Source organism: Mastomys coucha, unplaced genomic scaffold (genome assembly GCF_008632895.1).
Source record: "Mastomys coucha isolate ucsf_1 unplaced genomic scaffold, UCSF_Mcou_1 pScaffold23, whole genome shotgun sequence".
In the NCBI taxonomy this organism is placed as follows: domain Eukaryota; kingdom Metazoa; phylum Chordata; class Mammalia; order Rodentia; family Muridae; genus Mastomys; species Mastomys coucha.
Window position 1 is genome coordinate 116,342,392 of NW_022196906.1, and position 20,372 is coordinate 116,362,763.

A 20,372-nucleotide genomic window follows, 5' to 3' on the forward strand; every position below is an offset into this window, starting at 1 on the left:
CCCAGCCCTAGCCCAGCCCCAGCCCCAACCCCAACCCAGCGCCAGCCTCAACCCCAGCCCCAGCCTTCTAAAGTCAGATGCAAAAGTATGGGAAAGTAAGTTAGCAGTTGCTTAGCCACCTGAACCCTCAGAAAGACGGTGCCTAGAAGCTGTTGGACAGAGGGGCTCTGATGCCAGAGGCAAAGACTCGGGGAAAGAGAATCTCACAACAGATACAACCTCCAGAGCATGTCAGAGAGTAGAGGTGGAATGAATTATCCAGATGTGAAAGACAAGGAGAGAGTACTTAGCCGGCTGCTGAATCCAGTTACCACATTTTGGAGCCATCCAGACATGGTGGGCCAAGTCAAGGCCCGGGATGCACTGCGATAGCTACCACGGGGTGGGCTTTATCTTCTAGCTTAAAGCATAACCCTTCCTTAGAGGCTCCCTGTTCTTAGAGTAGAACGAGCTCCTCTAAGCTCCTCATTTCTGCAATGAAATGAGCTTGTGCGTAAAGGCAGAGGGCAGCTTCATCCTTGGGAAAAAGTGACCTCTTTACAGACGTGAGGTTGTGTGAAGGGGTGGAGCTCTGTGCCTGGCACCTGACCTGCAGGCTGGTCAAACAGCAGCAAGTTCCTCCCAAGAGGCTGCTTGGAATGAAAACCACAGCTTCCTTGCTCACCATGCCCGTCACCAGGTGTGTTACCTGGATGCCTACAGGCCTCACGTGTGGCTCTGAGAGGGGCAGCTGTCCAGGCTTATCCCTCCTAACCATGTCCCAATGGCTCCCATGATTCCCTCTGAAACAGTAACACAAGGTGGCTAGTTTAGTATTCTACATGAGCTATCGAGGACCACTTTGTCCACCCAAGGGAAACAGGAGTGTTCTCGTGTTTCTTATGGCACAACCACACAGTGAGCTTAGGTGTTGCCAGGGTCACCACATTTTGGTTGTGAATAAACAAAAGTACTATGTACAGGAACAGCCGTGATGAGCTGTGCATCACAAGGTCTCTCCAGTAACCACAGTGAAAAACTAGTCATCCTCTCTGATTTTTCTCATTTAATTAAATAATGGTTTTCATGTTAACTTTTCACACACAATGCTTTGACCACATTCATCCCTGTCAGTTGGCCTCTTCAGATAGCTCCAACCGTGGATACTCGCCCCTTCCCTAGCAACCTTTAGTGAGTGCCATTTTGTAGTCAGCTTCCATTCAGATGTGCTTAGAGGACCCTACCTGGCCATAAGAGAGATAACTGTGTATGAGTGTGTGTATGTGTGTGTGTGTGTGGGGGGGGTGGATTGATTTGGGATGTCTTTGCAGTAAGGCAAACTGTGTCCTCTGAGTACATGTTTTGGGAAAGCCCGCTCCTCATTTAGCCTTTTATGCCTGTGCATAAGACTGGATGTTCATCTGATTAAAATCAGATGCATCATAGGGAAAGGCATGCTTACTGAGCAAAAGCTTACATAATACAGGCCTGTCAATCAAAAACAGAACCACCCACATACACCCCTCAGCAACCAACTCCTCCTCCTCCTGACCCAAAAAAGATGCCCTGTTTTAGTTAGAGTTTCGTTGCTGTGTAGAGACACCATGACCACGGCAACTCTCATAAGGACAACATTCCATTGGGGCTGGCTTACAGTTTCAGAGGTTCAGTCTATTATCATTGTTGTGGGAAGCATGGCAGCTCACAGGCAGACTTGGTGCTGGAGGAGGAGCTGAGAGTTCTACATCTTGATCCACAGGCAGCAAGGAGGAGACTGTCACACTAGGTGGAGCTTGAGTATAGGAGACTTCAAAGACAGCCCCATAGTGACACACTTCCTCTAACAAGGCCACACCTACTCCAATGAGGCCACACCTTCTAATAGTGCCACTCCCTATGGCCAAGCATTCATACACGAGTCTACGAGGATCAAACCTGTACAAACCCCAAACACTAACTCTGGACTATGTTCCTCATGGAGCCCATTGCTCTCTTACAGCTATCTATGCTGCACTGCTACTGTTCCTCTGAATGTAGTCAGTCTGTCTTCAGGTCTTGATGCTGCTGCCAAGACTCTAAACTATCTGGTTCATACAGAAGCCCCTCAGTACCTCTTCTATTTTCCTGATTGTTTTTAGAAGCTGGGTTCCACTTTCAAGAGAAATGTGCACCTCTCTTTCTTGTCTGGTTGTTTCACTTAATTCTATACTCTCCTCCTGTAAATGATGGTTTCATTCCCCCCCCCCCATCTATCTTCTGTCTCTGTCTCTGTCTCACTTTCTCTCTGACTCTGTCTGTCTGTCTCTCTCTCTCTCTGCCTCTCTCTCTCTGCCTCTCTCTCTCTCTGCCTCTCTCTCTGCCTGTCTCTCTCTCTCTCTCTCTCTCTCTCTCTCTCTCTCTCTCTCTCTCTCTCTCTCGTGTATGTGTGTGTGTGTGTGTGTGTATGTGTATGATATTTTCTTTATCTCTTCCTATCAGATCCCATTACACTGCTATGTACGTGGCTGTGTAGGCATGTCTACTGTATGCTGACTGATTTCTTGAAGTGTATATTCAGGAATGGTATCTAATTTTAGTCTTTTAAGGTGCCTTAATACTGATTTCATAGTAGCCATACTACTGAGCATTCCCTCAAGTGTCCTGTAAGAGCCACACTCCTCAGTCCTGGCCACTGTTTGTTGTTTTCTTGATGACAGCCATCCTGAGTGGGGTGAGAGAGAGTCTATCTGACCATTTCCAAAAATGGACCTGGTGCCTCTTCTCACTGGTTTTAAGGATAGAGATGCCTCTGAATGGAAGTCTGATAGCAGTGGCTTCTCTGTTCCAACCCCATGCTTTGTAAAGCTGGAACATTCCAAGATGGCACCTCACTCATGTGAAGAGTGCTAACTTTGATCTGCTCTTTGACAAAGAGATTACTTTCACTTTGGGTTAAGCTAATGTTGTCACCAAGGCCAGTGTTGTTAAGATTCACTGGACTGCATGGAAAAGGTATCCAAGCAGAAGCCAGTGTCCAGGTTGCTTTTCAGATAGATGAACTGATCCGTCTAATAGCTATTGGACTAAATGCACCTCCAAATAACCCGCCCTTTTCCTAACATTATCTCTATGTTCTGCTGTGGAGCCCAAACCAGCAGATAGAACAGGAGGCAGGCTGGCTGTTACCCAGCGTGGGACCTTCCTGTAAAGATATAGCCATTGCCTGCAATGACCTGGAAGCCACATAAAATCAGGACACAGATGAAAGGCTTTGTGGAGCGATTCCGATTAGTATGTGGCAGAACACATGGATATGTGTACCTTCTTATGCAGCCTCAATTCAAAGGCGTGACAGAAGGGAAGAGAGCCATACGTGGTGAGGGACTCAAGAAAAAATACTTCTCTTCTAAAGGAATGAACATCCGTACCTGTGTCCTTGGCTCACATAGCCTAGTGGTCCAGGCAGGCAGGAAGTGATGGCTGATCACACAGTAAGCAATGACCCAGAAAGAAAGGGGACAAAAACCCACCAGTGTGACTCAGACCCCAAGTCTCAGCACCTTGAGAGGGCCTCCTTCTAAACAGCCCTCACAGGGTACAAAAGACATAAATATACCACAGGAGCAGACACATGTACAACACCACAGGAGAAGACACATGTACAACACAGGAGCGGGGCTTCTGCCAGGGTACAAAAGACACACACATAACACAAGAGCAGGGACTTCTGCCAAAGGCCTGGGATCCCAGCTCTCAGGGGTGGGTCTTATCCTTAGAGAAGTGGGATCCCACAGACACATCCTGGTATTTTAACAGGAACTGTGAGAAACTTACAGCCCCTGAGAATTCTGAAGGCCCCCAGGGCCCAGACACAGCTGCAGTATCCCCAGTTCCCTTCTGGCACTCTGTACCTCCCCTTGCCCTCCAGGTGGGGAGGAGACTCAGGACAGGGTCATGTGCAGACCACTTTGGGCCTCTGGATTTTCTCCTGGACCAGCAGCTGCACCTTAGCTCCAAGGATCCCCCTGAGTTCTTTGTCTATGCAAAGGCCACTGACCCCAAGTGCTCTCTGAGAACAGTGCCTGAGCCTAGGCCAGGTACACTACGCTCTCCTGGGTCATGCTCTGTGTCCTTCTCCTGGTGTATAAGGTGACAGGGTGCCTGCCACCTAGTTGATCGTCTTCTCACTCGTGTAGTCCAGAATCAGAAGATGGTCAAATGGGGACCAAAGAGGACTTATCAGTGTGCTGTGAGACCAGTTGCCTTTGCTCTTCACCTCCCTTTCTTCCACAGGTGTCTGAGTAAGCTTGCTTCTCTGATTTATCTACTTCCCACTTCCTAGAGCCGAAGCTTCAAGTGATGGAGAGCCATGGTGGCAGCTGGGGATTGCACATGATCTCAGGGCCGATCTTTTACACTAAGAAGCAAAAGTGTGAGGCCCACCTGTGGATGCTACACAGGCGATGAGTGTCTCATGGACTGCTGGTAAAACAGACATTTACAATTCTCTTTTAAATAGGTCTTCCAGGGTGCTTAAGAACTTAAATTTTGGTATTATTTCAAATTTAAAAACTACCGACAAAATTCAAGGAGTCCCAAGTCACATGGATGTGCCATCTGCTCACGCCTCACCCCAGTTTCCTGAACCAGCTAAGTGAATCACAACCTTTCACCCCTATGTGAGTCAGGGAAGAATAATAAAAACAAGCTTTTTTCTTATACACCCAAAGAAATTGTTAACTTAGTGATTCTCAATGGTGAAATAAATTAACAGTGAAATAATGATTGGTTTCCTGCAGGCTCACATTTTCCAAACTGTGTCAAAGTGACAGAATCCAGAAAGTACAAAACAACAAAATAAGACAAAAGCGAAGCTAGGGCTGGTGGCATACTCGCATACACCCAGCACCAGGGAAACCAAGGCACAAGGATGGAGAGTTCAAGGCCAGCCTGGACTACTGTGACCTTGCCTCAAAAAACAAAACAAACAAAACCAAACAACAAACAAGCAAAAATAAACCAAACTAACTAACCAAACACAAAATAAAATCCAGACCTTAAAGTCCCTCTGAAAAAAGATACAGGAAAACTCTGAACCCCTAAACAAAGTTCTCTCAGGGAACTAGCCAGAGCATTATAACTCGAAGGCTGTTCTCCACAGCTAGGTTTCAGAGTGTGGATCAGGCATTTCTCATGATTCTCATGACCATCATGACCCTGTCCCCACCCCTGGGGCTCAAGCTTTTGTGGAGCCTCCTATCCTCCAGTGAGTTAGACCTAGCCACTTGCTTTTAACTAACACAAAGTGAGACACAGTACCTGGTGGGTGGCTGTGTCCTGAGTGCCCCGCCAGTCTCCAGCCTATCCCTTTCTTCTAAGAAAAATGAAGAGATCTTTCTGTCCACCAGGGTTGCTTTCTTATCTTTAGTTCCCAGCCTCTTCAGTTCAGCTCCTGCCTTATTAATCCAATGAAATGGCTCCATATAAGGTAACTCCCCTATCATGGCCACACTATACAAACAAGGGTTTCTCTTGACATTCACCTATGTTAAAACAGCTCTGACATTCTTACACCCTCCCCCTTTGAGACTTACTTTGCAGTCCAAGCTGGCCTCAAACTCAAGATCCTCCTGCCTCCACCTCCTGAGTGCTGCATTACAGGTATGTGCCAACAGGACTAGCTGTCTCCTGGAGACTCTTTCTGCCCTGGGCTACGAGGCATGTCTTGCAGGCCTCAGAAGATGGCCATCTCTCAAAAGCCAATTCTAGGTTTCTCTTGTCTCCACAGAGCTCTGATGACAGAATGTTCTAGCAAGCACCTACAGCTTGCATTATGAACGGAGAGCCTGGATGTCTAGTATGGCTCCACCTGAACTAGTTTCCATGTCAACAGCTGCAGATAGTGGGGCTCTGGTGAGCAGCAGCAATAGATGCCTAGGCCACCTGTATCCATAGCTTGCCTCCTGGTGGTAAGAGCCCAGGATTCACACTACCAATCACACTGCCAGGTGCCTTCTCAATTGCCTCATAGTTAAGACTTGAATGAACTAGTCACGAGATCCTGGATAATAGTGTTTAAGGTTTCCTTTCCTCTCTGCTTTTGGAGATGGGTATGTGTGCCTGGAGCAGTTGCAGCTACCTTGAGACCATGATGAACAACCATGCCAAGGATGGCTGAATGTGAAAACAGAAAATGCCTGCACAGGTCATAAGTGATGTTGCTCAGCTGCTCCCCAACCCCAGGAGGTCAGTGTGGACTTGTTTCCAGTCAAGTTCACGTCATGATCTTGACTTGTTATATGGAAACCACCCAGAGCTATTCCAGGCTGTCAAAGCTCTAAACCCTCTCATTCTTCTCGAAATTACTAGGCACTCTCTCCACTGAGCCTGTAGAGCTGTAGGCACAATTCCATTGAGGGGGCAGGCCTATATGGGCATTGTGCTGTCTCTACCCACATCAGGACTTGAAGCCGGTTTCTAACAAGCCCATTCTGGGTTCTTTGAAATCCTGTCTACTCACTTGTATTAAGCGTGGTTTAGAACCCTAAACTGTGCTCTTTGTTGTCCATTCCATGTGGCTGTTTTTCTTTCTTACCCTGTCTTGACCTTTGACAAAGGAGGTCTCCAGGTCCCCCCATTTCCTGCAGTGCTAAGTGTTTTGGGTTCTCCATACTGAGCTAGCTGTACTGGGCCCCAGGGGTCTTGTACACCTTCCCTGACCCTCATCAGGGTCACCTGCTGGAACACTTTCCCATCTCAGCCCAGCACCCTCCTCACACTCCCAGCCTCACGAGCAGACAAAGCAGCCTCCAAGAGCCGTAGACAGAAGCAAACCTCCCACCATACTTGGTTTGCACAGGAAGGGAGGCTGCTATGGTCATTAGTCTGGCTTACTAGCTCTCGAGTGTGGAAGTCCCTGTCTAGGAGGCAACTCCCTTCCCACTGGGCCTTTCTTGGAATCTTCCTCTGGTCTCTGTCCCCAGACAGGTAGCCTCTGGTGGTCATCCCCAGGCTTCCAGCAGGGTGAGGTCCACCCCTCTGGTGCTCAGCCTCCCCTTACAAAGCCAGCTACTCTAGAGTTTTCTCTTCCCTGTATAGAATTCTTCTCCCTTGGCCTCTTCATGTTCAGCCTTTCCTGTATATTTTTCTTCCTGGCTTCCTCTCTGAACTTTTTCCATCTTACAGAGAAATACATGATCCACTCAGAACAGTTAGAGGCTCTGTTCCCCTTCTGTCAAGACTGGCTAAAATGTATGGGAAATAATTAACCAACCAAATTCCTGTGTTCCCCATCTTCTTAGTTTTCTGTTAAAAGTCTCCATTTCCCAGCTTTCCTTGTGGACTACAGAAGCCGTTTCCACTCTTCTAAGGGGCCACATCTGATCTTCCTCTGTAGGCACGCTCACTCACACACACACTCACACACACACAGAGAGAGAGAGAGAGAGAGAGAGAGAGAGAGAGAGAGAGAGAGAGAGAGAGAGAGAGATGTTGGGAGGAATGGAGGGAGAAGGGGAGGGAGGGAGAGGGGGAGAGGGAGGGGGAGGGAGGGGGAGGGAGGGAGAGGAAGAGGGAGAGGGGGAGGGAGAGGGAGAGGGAGAGGGAGAGGGAGGGAGGGAGAGGGAGAGGGAAAGGAAGAGGGAACGAAATGTTCCCTTGCTGTAAATAAACACAGGTCCTGCTAAGGGCAGACCAAGCCTCTTTTTCTCAAGAGGCTTCAATATGCTTCCCATGCCACAGACACTGGAAGGTGGGTCACAGGACAGATGTGTGGGGAGGGCTGTTCCTCAGCTCCCATGTTTTCAGTCTTTCCTCTGGATTTCAGGGAACTGAAGTCTGTGGGGATAGTCTCTGCTGGGCTTCTGTTCCCACAAGTGCAGGAAGGGCAGAGGCAGGACAGTAGCCTGTGAGAAGATCCCAGGAGGTGGGGGTTGGAGACTGAGCTCCAGGGTAGCCCCTCTTGGCCCAAGCAGATTCCTGTAGATTCTTCTGTCTCCCTCCACCCTTCCATTCCTCTGCCCTCTCTCCTTCCTTCCAACAGAATCTTACTATGCACTCCAGGCTGGCTCTATACCCTGATCCTCCTGCCCCCAGGGTCAGGATCTCTTCCTTTGCTGTGGCTTCTCAGCACACTGATAAGATTTGAAGTCCCACTCATGACTAATTCTATGTGTGCCCAAGTTTGGAAATTCTATCTGTGAATTTGCCTGCTGCAAGGTCTCAAGATCTGACCTTATTTCCTCTAGAACTTGCATTCAAGGCATGGTCCTCTGGGGATCAAGTGTGGTTCTGTGTTGATTTCCTGCCTACTGAGATCCAGTCCTTCCAGAAACACCTGCTCAATCATGGCCTGCTCACTCGCCTGCAGGCTTTGTGGCCACAGGCAGGTCACCTGCTACTCTGACTTGCCTCCTCCTCCCATGTTGTCTTCACTAAGACTTCACTACACACTCTGAAAACATTACCACTAGTCTGCAGTTTGTTCTTCTTTTTTAGAGTTTGGCTATTTTTAGGTCTTTTATTTTCCATGTCAGTTTTAGAAACAGGCTTATCAGCTTCTACAAAAACACAGATCAAAGGCTGCCAAATTTCCCATGATAAAGCTGGACAGTTAACACTTTTCCAATTTCTATTACAGGAAGACTCTGCTGTTCTATGAAGGGCAGAAGCATGACCAGCGATGATGTGCAGGTCACATTCCTGACTCCTGGGCTCCCCTGCAGGTTTACTTTCCTGCACATACATGGTTAGCTATCTAGGAACAAGGCCCCATGCTTCTCGTGCAGATGCCTTATGTGTCTTTCCTCTTCCTTTTTTAGCTGGACTCTGTCAGAGTCTTCAGCACACTGCTCACTCTCCTGTTGGTCCTTACAGCAAAGGGCCAACAGTCACCTTCTGCTAATGAGAGCACCTGCAGATCCACCATTGATGACCTGCATCAGGCTGAGGAAGTTCCAGTTGCTGGGCATCTGTTACAAGGGCATACAGTTACAAGGCCTGAAACATCGATGCTTTGGGGTTGTGTCTTTGTGGTTTGTAAGGTGGGTCAAAAGGAGGGCTCAGCTAGGAGTTACTTCCTACTAAAGGGGCTGGGCAGGTTTTCCTGAGTGTCCTTCTGGCTCCCCATACATTCTGAGTTTTCTATCCGCTACAGGAGCAATACTGGCCAGTCCTGCATTAGGTGCAGGCCCTCTGCTCTTGATGGTTCTTTCCCTGGTTAGTTTCCTCACACGCACACACTCAGCTGGACAGGAAACAGGTCCTTGCTGGACCTCTGGCGCTTTCTCTACACCCCATTCTTCCATGGCTCTGCCTATCCTAGGATCCTCAAGCAGCCTTGGTCTCCCTGAACCCTATTTTCAAGGTGCCAATCTGAGTTCAGATAGATTAAGAAATCCACCTGTCCCTGGAGCACTGACCAGGGTAAGCATTATTTTAAAGTTAATGACAAGATCTTTACATGACTTTAGTACTCCTGATATTCATCTTCCTGTAAATAAGTATCAGAGGCTGTGCTATGCTGACTCTAACAAGGAACTACTGGCCTCTTCCTTGCTGCCCTAGCTGCCTTGAATAAAAGGACTGTCAGTCAAAAGCTGGGCTTCTTTTGTTTTGACACCAGCCATCTTGAACATTACACAGTTCCTCAAGAAAACCACATGATGACTACAACTGAACACAGCAGCTTCTGGCTCAGCCAGGGATGTCTCAGTTTGTACCAGACACGTTGGGGGTCACAATCTTCAGTAAGATCTAAGAAACTGTAAAAATTTCTTCCGGGGACAAAGTGGGGCACTTCCCCTGGTGGACTAGAGAGGCACTGCTGTGAGGAGTGCTAAAGGTCAAAGACTGTGATTGGTGTAGACATAAACCCTTATTTGAATATAAGGTATGCTATAATTGCTGTAAATACAAACATTTATTTGCATATGGTGTGCTATAATTGCTATAAACACAAATAATTGCACCTGAGGTGAGCCTGATGTTTACCTGCTCCTGGAGTGCTCTGCAGGAGGCACTGCCCCCTCAGCAGCTCAGGGCCACTACTCCTCGGCTCTGGTTCTTACCAGCCCTATGTGCATCCTTCTAGATGACTTAGGAATCATCCTTCTAGATGATTTGTTTTCAACATCCTTATGGATTTATGTTTTTATACATTTTCCCTTTTAAAACAGGATGGCTTTTTAGAAGAGGGCCCCTTCCTTCACCCAGGAATAGCTAGAATAGAGCTTCTGGAAAGAGCCCAGTGGCTTCAAGATCCCCAAGTTGTTTAAAGCTAAAGGCTTCTAACTGAGGAACACTTGTGCTGGAGAGGGGAAGCAGGGGCAGCGTTAGGCCAGAGTCAAAGTGCAGTGCTGCTTAAAGGCTGAGTCACCATCTGGCTTGCCCAGAGGCTCTGTTCTTCTAGCCATCTTTCAAGATGCCTCAGCCTGCCTGCTGGTCTCTTGGAAGTGAACCTGGGTATGTATTCTAGAACCACGCTAATTGCTAGTAGAACAAGAGTTTAAAAGCCAAACTGAGAGACTGGTTTGCCTCTTAAAGTATCAGGATTACTACCATGGCTCACACCTCACCCCCTCCCTTTTGTCTTCTTCCTTGGTTTTGGTTTTTCAGGCAAGGTCTTACTATACAGCCCAAGCTGGCCTCATACTTGTGGCTCCCCTGGCTTCCAAGTGCAGAGATTGCAGGCTTACACTCCTGTGAAGCAAACAGTAGCGCCAAGATTTCTTACGGTACTAAATAAATGAAGACTTGAAAAAATGGTTAAGATCTGTGCCATAGTTTTTAGCAGCAAACTGACCCAAGATGTCATTCTAACCTGGAACAAACCCAAACTCCCATGTGTTGCTCGGATCTTCTGGCAGCTGTTTCTAGGTCGCCAGTATCCCAGTGCTCTCATCTCAAGAAGCTTCCCCCTTGGTGAACTCTGAACTCTGAGGCACAAGCTCTCATGGGTGTGGGGGGATCCTAGGGAAACAGCCTGACAATCTTGGGAGAATCAGTGAGTTTCCACGGTTCACAGATGGGCAGAGAGGTAATGTGAGGGTGGCCACCTCCACCAGGAACTCTACGAAGGGCAAACATGGGTCTCAGCTCAAGTTAGAACCCACACACCACTGTGGCACATGAAAAGGTGGGGCTTTGGGGAAGTGACTGAGCCATCAGGAGTTGGACCTTCACGAATGGGATTAGTATTCTCATATGACAGACTTGATGGTTGAGGACATTGCTAAGTGCCAGTGGCACGGTGCTTGCTAAGCATACATGAGGCCCAACGCCTTAATTCACAGCAATGCACACACAAAAGGGAGAGGGGTCACCCCTCTGTCTCTTTGTCTCTGTCTGTGTGTCTGTCTCTGTGTCTATCTGTCTGTCTGTCTGTCTGTCTGTCTCTCTCTCTCTCTCTTTCTCTCTCTCTCTCTCACACACACACACACACACACACACACACACACACACACACACAGACCAAGACCTAAGCAAGCCCCTCTGCCCTCTACTATGTGAGCTTGCTCTGACAGGGCTCTGTGTTTGAATGAGAGTGTCTTTGAGGCTGCAAGCCCTTACCAGATTCAGAGTCCAATACTGCCTTAGTCTTGGTTTCCTGGTCTGCAGAACTGTGAACACCTGCTGCTTATAAATTACTCAGAATAAGGCATTTTGTCCCACGTGAATGAACAGAGGCTGTGTCCCACAGACTTTCTAGGAACTGACTGTGTGGTGACTTTATGGACTCATAGCTTTCCTTCAGTTTATAAGAAACTGGCAAATTATTCCTCAGCATATTTTAATCTCTAAGCTTTTGTTCAAAGCTAGAATTTCAGTCTAAAATATATGGTTCTCACTGCCTAATTACTGACAAGTTCATATGACACTGGTCATTCTCAACAGCCACTTTGCCAGAGGTAATTGCCTCCTCCTTTGGGATTGGAGAAAAAAAACAAAAAACAAATTTCTTTTACTTCTTTCAAGTAGCATAGTAGTTAAGGTGAAATATCTAATTGAAGCATTCTTGAATATGTGATGTGAAAAAAGAAGAAAAAGTACAATCAACTCATAACCCAATTCCTCCACTGTCAGCTAGTGAGTGCACTGAGAGCTCAGCTCAGCTCTGCTCAGCAGCCTGAGGATGCAGGGTCCCTAGTGGAAACCCAAGACAAGATCCTTACCTGTGTGGCTACAAAGAGTCTGAGGAGGAGCCAGGGTGTGACAAAGGATGGTGGGACGAAGGGATAAGGGAGGTGGGGGTAGAGGAAGGGAGGGAGGGAGAAGAGGGGGTGGGGTACATACACAGAGGTGCCCACAATGGTGACTGTATCTGTGATTCCGGGGCTTCTAGGTCACTTTAATCATGAAAGGTTTCAAGATGAAGAAAAATTTAAAGTTAAATAAAAATCATAACCTTTAAGTGGGTGGACTAATTTTTGTTTTGTCTTAAAGATTTCCTCTAATGACATGCACTGTTTGAGTTCAGAGATGAGAGAGGGTTGTGACACAAACCCAAGGCTGCGGACACTCTGGGCCTAAGTGAGCGGTTATGCTCTTCATGTTTTTTAAGAAATGCCCCACAGTGAATTCTCACTTCCTTGTCTGTGTTAAAGATCCAGGCTCCCAACTGAATTCTGGAATGAGGGCTCTCCCCTTCCTCCGTGCCTTCAATTCCCTGCCCCTTCATTTCTTCTCCTTTCCTTCCTTCTCCTCCCTATCTTACCTTACACAAGTGCTCACTCTTCAGTCTAGACTCGCATGGAACTCTTTATGTAATTCAAGCTAGCCTGGAACTTGCAGCCATCTTCCTGCCTCTGCCTCTGGAGTACTCTACTTGCCTGTCTTTGAGTTCTGCCTCACCATCATCATAAAAAAAAAAAAAAAAAAAAAAAACCCACTAAGCACCACATGCTTCTTTGAAGAACAGAACATGTACAGAACTACAGAATGTGGCTCTTGAGCCCCAGGAAGAACCCTATTCTCATGGAAACTGCTCCAGCTACCTTCTCATGGCTCCTGGGTAGCCCTGGGTGGCATGGGGCTTTGTTCCCAGGCTGAGTGTTCGAAAATGTTGTGGTTCATGCTGACTCAGTGCACAGGGCACAGCTACTGCATACCAAAAGCCAGAACATGCAGGTACCTTCAATCTCCATATCTAACACATTTGCAAAACACTTAAGTCAGAACTAACTGTGGCCATGTTTTTGGAGGTAGTGTTTAAAATGCTAGGGACCTCAACTCCATTGATGTGAGTTTGAAATGATGTCATGCTACTACACTGAGTCAATAGCACAGGGGAACTGTGTCCTGTGCATAGCCTGTGGCTGGCAAGGATGAGGGATGCATGACACTGATGGCTCACACAATCTGGGAAACCTTTTGTTTATCCTTCCTTACTACAAAGTCAAGATGCTAATTCCACAACACTCCAAATCCCATCCCCTCCTTTGGAAACAGAGTACCTATAGAATGGTGTTGGCTGGCCCTCCTGTGACTACCTCTGGGTCATTGAACCCACAATGCATATAGCCATGAGGGTTCTTCAGGGATCATCTGGCCAATTCCAGGGTAATATGACTTGTTAGTTTACATGTCTCTTCCACACCACAGTACAGACTTGACCCAGTCCTCAGAGCCACAAGCTTAGGAATATTCCCAGAATCCCTTGACCTAAGGATGCTGTCAAATTAAATGCAAGTGTTCTTCCCCAGCTGCCCAGACACTGGCTCTCAGCACAGACCTGGAGTCTCCCTGGAGAACAGCACTGGGTCACCCCAGATGTGCCCTCGTGCCTCACTTTTCATTCATAGCTGGAGGATTAAATGAAGGAAGAAACCACTGCTCCCCTTTCTACTTCCCAGGGCACATTTACATTTGGGGTCCTATAGCACAGCACTTACTGTGCACACACAGACTCAGCTACTTTTTAGCTACTTACAGGCTGCAGCTGAAAGATCTCAAGTCAGAAGCCAGCACAGGCAACTTAGATAAAGTGATAAGGCTCTGTAAATCTCTGTGGTAGCAGTTTCATCCCTGGCACCATAGGTCCATGCATACGCATCTATGCACATGTACATATGCATACATGCACACACACAGGAACACACATATGAATCACTCATAAAAGAAGAGTGCTTTCTTTTGAGAATAGTCATTCAAATCCACAGTGGGCCGAAGCCATGAGGAGGATCAGGGTTGGTTCTGTCTTCACTTTGCTGTTACCAGGAAGAAGGCCTACATAGATACATCAACATACACATAAATAAATAAGTGCAAAAAAAGTTTTGTACAGTACATGAAAAAAGTCAGCACATTAGTTCCGTATCCCCATCTCCTCCAAAAGTAATCTAGTTTTTTGGTTTTTTTTTTTTTTTTTTTTTTTTTTTTTTTTTTTTTTTTTTTTTTTTTTTTTTTTTTTTTTTTTTTTGATTTTCTTGACAGGGTTTCTCTGTGTAGCCTTGGCTGTCCTCGAACTCACTCTGTAGACCAGGCTGGCCTCGAACTCAGAAATCCGCCTGCCTTTGCCTCCCAAGTGCTGGGATTAAAGGCGTGCACCACCACCGCCCGGCTTGTAATCTAGTTTTAATGTCTCTAATCAAAACAATCTCTATCCCTTGTGGAAGGAGACAGGGTGGGAGCTGCCTCTCAGGCATGTGGCAGTTTGCTTTCTCTCATTGTCAGGAAACCCAGACTTGCAAATTAGCAATATGCATGTTAGTTTTTGCCAAGGCAATGCAAACAGAAGAGTGAAAATCTCCTGTAGGAGGGCGGCTCTTGGCACCTGAGAGGTGGATGGTCTCTGGACAGTCATTTGCTTTTCAAATAACACACACTAGGCCATGTCTTCCCCAACACTGGCTGGGGTCAAGATCTGCTTTAAAGAGTTACTGTTTCCTGGCAGAACTTCCCTGATGGCTCTAAATGGAGAGCCAGCAAGAAAGTAGGACCAAACCACCTCACAGGCCACCAGGAGGCAAAGGCTTTCTCTCAGTCACCTTTGAAAGTGGAAACAACAGTGAGGAGGATTTTCAAGGGGGAAGTGTGGGGGTCCGACCAGCGGAGCCCATGATGGGTTGCTGCAGCCTAAGCACAGGAAATGGTCCCAGGTTTCTGGTGTTTGCTTTCCCACAGCTTCCCCAGGAGGTCTCGCTTACTTCCTGTTCTCTGTAAATGGTATTTTCCAGAGCACCTGGTCAGCTGTCCAGGAAACTTGTCACAGTTAAACAGTCTGAATCTTACCTCGTGGTCATTCCAGAAACCACAAGAATCACCCAGCTCCAGGACTCTAGCCTAACCAGAGAAACTCACCATCCACTTACTTACTGACCAGTCTAGGGAGGTGAATATGTGGATCCATACAACAGATCCAAAGACAGGTTACTTCAAACATCCACTTTGTATACTTTACAGGCAGAACTTTATTTGCCTATATAGCTAGTTATTGCTCATGTAATCCCACTGCTCAGGGGCTGAAACAGGAAGCATAAAGACAAGGCTAGCCTGGGCTACAGAGTTGAGACCCTGTCTTTATTTGTTATTTTTACTTTATTTTATTTATTATTATACATAAGTACACAGTAGCTATCTTCAGATGCACCAGAAGAGGGTGTCAGGGCTCATTACGGGTGGTTAGGATCTGAACTCAGGATCTTCGGAAGAGCAGTCAGTGCTTTTACCTGCTGAGCCATCTCGCCAGCCCTGAGACCCTGTCTTTAAACAAATAAAATGTTGTGGAATGAAATAAAGGTTGAAATGAGACTTGGCAGGTCTGTCCATCCAGGCCTTGTGAGGACTGAGATGAGCTGCTAGGGCACAGCCTGTAGAAACATTGACCGGACTGTAAATCGCAACTGTTATCATATTTCAACAGTGAACAAGCCTTGGTTTTGACTAATGTAGAGTAGTGTAGTGTAGAGGTAGAGGCGGGCTCTAGGGCTGGCTCAACAGCAGCAGTTTCATTTAAGTACCAAGAACTGTGCTGGATAGAAGCCAGAAAACATCAGCAATCCCGTCACCATCGCCTCTTGACTCCATGGAGTAGGACCAGTCTCTGGCTGTGCTTGTCCGCTGGCCCTGTGATCAGTGACTCTTGGTATTTATGCTTCTGTGGGGTCCTTGCCCACTGTGAGTCTCTGTGGTTCTGTGTATGCAGACATTGTAGCAATGATGGTATGTCTTTATGTCATCTTTATAAAGGGAGCTAAGAGAACATAGGCCCTCAGAGCCACGGGCATGGGGAGGGGTGTTTGATTTTAGACAAACCTTGATTTTAATTACAAAGAGAAAGAACCTTAGTCTGCCCACCGTCCAGCTTCATCAACAGCTAACTTACAGCAAAACTTGAGCCATGGATCACCCAGCTAGCCTCTTTTTCTGGATTGCTGGTACATAACAAATCACTCCAAAATTCAGTGGCTTACCAAATCATTATCCAACACTTAAGGTGGGTCAGGAATTTGGAAGTGGCTAGGCAGCTTTGGTCGGCGCAGAGCTTCTGAGAAGCCTCTGAGAGTAGGGTTAGACTGCAGTCTCCAAGCTGGTCTGAGGCTGAAGGAGGCAACTGCAGCTGAATACATCCTCTTGCAATCTGCTTTCATAAGTGAAGTTTGTTGGAGCAGAGCCATTCTTTTCAGTTGATAAACTGTTTGCAGAACTCAATACTTATGACAGAGAGTACACAGTCCACATATTTGAGACTGTTTACTATCTGTTCTTTACAGAGAAAAAGTTGCCAACTCCTGGTGCAGAGAATCTAAGATGCTCCGGGTGTTGGCAGCAGGCCATGTTCCTTGTCATGTGGGTTTCTCTGCTGGCTACCTGAGTGTCTTTAGGACCTGGCAGCTATCTCTTCCCAAGAGTCAGTGATTCAGGAGCCAGAAGGCCAGAGGCCTTTGTTTTTATAACCTAGCCTAGAGGAGACATGGCATCATGGCTGCAGCACTGTTCTGGGTACACAGAATTACAGGGACACAGAAATTCTATAAAGGTATAAATACTGGGAGGCATAGAACACTGGGGTCCATCTTGTAAGCTGACAAGCACAAACAGAGATGTGTTCTCATACTGTAAACTCAGAGGTTGAATCAGAATCATTCACTAGGGCTTTTCTGCTCTTAACACTTGCCAATCATACAATGTAGATAATGTTTGATCTACTTCATGTTTAAGCTTCAACCATCGTGTATGGTCTGGGTGATGTAGGGTCAGTGAAGGAGTGACTCCAGGGACACCAGAGTTCTTGCACAAATGACCCAGCATCTGATCCACATATCCTCCCTTAGCTGACTGCCAGTACCTACTGCTGCATGAACAGCACAGAGGCAGCTGTGCAGTGCAGCTCAGGGAGCAATGCCCCAGGGGCAGAGTCTACCCATGGATACAGGGGGCTATCTGAAGGGAATGTCTTTGGGGATAAGTTTTAATTACCTACATTTTCATTTTGCATTACACTATTGCTATTTATGTTTCAGAACCATTATTAGTATAATTATTTTCTACTAATTAGGTGGTATTTTAAGTAATTATTGAATTCAAACATTCCCTGTATTCTGCTTTCTATTCTTGGGAGAAAGAGATAAGCAAACATACAGTTCCTAGAGATTCCTCTAGAACCCCATGCTCCCTAGTCTAGCAACTGACTACATTTGTTGCAGTTCCTTGTCTGTGGTAGCACATGTCATATCTCTGAGACCCCCAGGCAATATGAATCAGTAGGAAAAACAGCATAGCTTATTCTGTTTTAAAGGATCCCCAATCTTAGTAATTAAAAGTTTAAGAATGTGTTTTTCACAGGGTGTGTCTCAGCAGAGCCCATGAATAACCCTGGCCCTTGGCAGGTTGAGACAGCCGAATAGTGAGCTGGGGAACAGTACACTGAGACTCGTGCCTGCAACAACAGTGAAGTGTGTGTGTCCTATGCATGTAATGCATTCAATAGTGGCTGCTTAAATCCAATATGCAGATATAATGAGTGGAGGGAAATTCAAAAGTCAAGGACTAGCATTTGGTGGTTTAAAAACATATGCAGGCACGGCTTTGGCCCCGTTGGCATTCACTTAATGCCCCTCCTCTGACCATAACACAGTCTGGAGTAAGCCTTCCTCAGGAAGCTACAAGAAACCATCTCTCAACTGATGATGAATCTCTTTCTTGAATAATTTCTTTTTTACCATAGTAAAATACATGATGTAGCAAAGCTTTTTACCTCTGCCACACTTCTTATATCTGGTGGGAAAACTAATATGTACAGATTTTAAATTCTGTTTAGAAAACAGATGAGATCAGAGGCAACTGACAGACTGTTCCCTGGGAAAAGCAAACTCGGTCTGAGGCCTTTAGGAGCTGCAGCTACATTTGAAGGACTCATGTGCTTTGAAGACTTCTCTGGAGAGAATGAAAAAACCAGAGGGAATGGTGCCTGGCAGGGCACAGGGCTGTTCCACAGCTTGGGTTTGCCAGGCTTTAGCACGAGGGCTAAGTGCTCCGCCCGGCTTGCTTTGGGGTTATACTACAGACTGAGTAAGCTTTCCTTTTAATGCTGAGGAGAGAAAATCTGAGTTTTACCAAGCCAGCACTGGGGTCTGTCTGAAGGGCTCACATGGAACTCCTCAGCACATTCCTTCCCCCAGCGATCCCAGGAAGGCACATGACTTGTCTCCATTTTTGCCTGTGTGTCTATTTTAAGACTCCCACTTTGTCCAAGGACATCATTTGTCATTTATTTAATACACTGGCTTCTGAACTATGTACAAGTCAACAAAGTCTGAGGCATTTATCCAGAGACTACTTTATGCTAGGCCTTGTACTGTGTAGGATGCTACCTGGACCTGGGAACTTCATGGCTCACAGAGGAGAAAAGAGCTTGACCAAGGACAGTGGCCCCATCACACAGTGGCAGGAGATGGAGACCAAAGTGAGAGAAGAATGGCAGAGGAAGTGAATGAGGTGCCCAGGAGCCAACATCTGCCAGAGCAGACATATCCTCCTCCCTTCCTCTCCCCATTCCCTACTCTCTTTAAACACAGAAGTTAGGGGCTGCCAGAGGGGACACCAAGTATTCTGCTCCATCACTTCTCTACCTTACCCCCTTCAGGCAACGCCTCCCACTGAACCTGAAGCTAGGGTGGCAGCCAGTGAGCCTCAGTGAGCCTCCAGTCTCTGTCCACACAGCACTAGGAATACAAGCTTGACGTGGCCACATCGGGCCTTTGTTTCTATGGGTACTTGGATGTGAACTCAGGACATGTTAGTACAGCAAGCCCTCTCACCCTCTGAGCTGTCTCTCCAGCTTCCTGAGAGACATTTATCATGATGGTTGTACAGGCACTTGAAGGATATACTGAAGATGCTAAGGCAGAAAAATCTAGAAGGTTAATTCCTTAGCTGAGACAAAGCTTCTGTGGGAGAAGTCACCTAGGATGGCTAACAGATCCCATGCTGAGGTCTCTGGGAGTCACACGTGTGTGTATGTGTGGGGGGTGGGGCTTTTACTCATGTGCAGCTCATACTCTCCCTAGGATACATCAGCTGCCACAGTCAACACCTAGAATTTCCAACTGTGGAGGACTGTGGATACAGGTGGGGTTGCTTCCAAGGCACAATCCTAGTTGCCTCTATGCTGGCTAGTTTTATGTCAGTCTGATACAATCTGCAGTGATCTGAGAAGAGGGAACCTCAAATGAGAAAATGTCCCCACCAGACTGGCCTGTGTGCAAAGCTGTGGTACACTTTATTGGTTGATGATCATTGAGGGCAGGTCCAATGTGGATGGTGCCACCTCTGGGCTATTGGTTTTGAGTGCTACAGAAAGCAAGCTGGGTCAGCCATTAGAAACAAGCCAGTAGGCAACAATCATCCATGGCCTCTGCCTTGATTTTTATCAGCAATGGAGTATGACCTGAAAGTTGTAAACTGAAATAAACCCTTTCTTCCCCAAGTTGTTTATGGTCAGAGTGTTTGATCACATCAGAACTCTGAGTCACCACCCAGAAGTGGCTACAGGTGTCATACAAGGGGCTCAGGCATGAGGAAGTCCTTGTTCCCATTTAGCATCCCTCTCTCCCCTCAGCACACTGTCCCAGTACATCCTCATCATGACCTTATGGCCTGTGTGGTAGACACCATCTCTCCTGACCCCTGTGGAATAACAGAAGAACATGACTCAGGTAGGTATAGGAATAAAGAACGTGACACAGGCAGGTGTAGCATTAAAGAACATGACACAGGCAGGTGTAGGTATAAAGAACATGACACGGGCAGGTGTAGGGATAAAGAACATGACACGGGCAGGTGTAGGGATAAAAAACATGACACAGGCAGGTGTAGGGATAAAGAACATGACACAGGCAGGTGTAGCATTAAAGAACATGACACAGGCAGGTGTAGGGATAAAGAACATGACACAGGTAGGTGTAGGGATAAAGAAC

General features: G+C 46.8%; 1 protein-coding gene across 10 annotated transcripts in view; it reads right to left on the bottom strand.

Annotated features, from left to right (window-relative positions):
* Ano10 (anoctamin 10) overlaps window positions 1–20,372 on the bottom strand; it is a 138,041-nt gene that overhangs the window by 5,112 nt on the left and 112,557 nt on the right. For 6 of the 10 annotated variants that reach the window (XM_031344133.1, XM_031344132.1, XM_031344130.1 and 3 more), the window contains one exon: window positions 16,034–16,534. The exons of 2 other annotated variants lie outside the window; for them this stretch is intronic. In XM_031344133.1, the coding sequence (XP_031199993.1) occupies window positions 16,364–16,534 (171 nt within the window). In that variant the 3' untranslated portion in view covers window positions 16,034–16,363. Of the gene's footprint in view, window positions 1–16,021; window positions 16,535–20,372 lie in introns of those variants that run through there. 2 more of the 10 variants (XM_031344136.1, XM_031344127.1) reach the window with 2 other exon arrangements.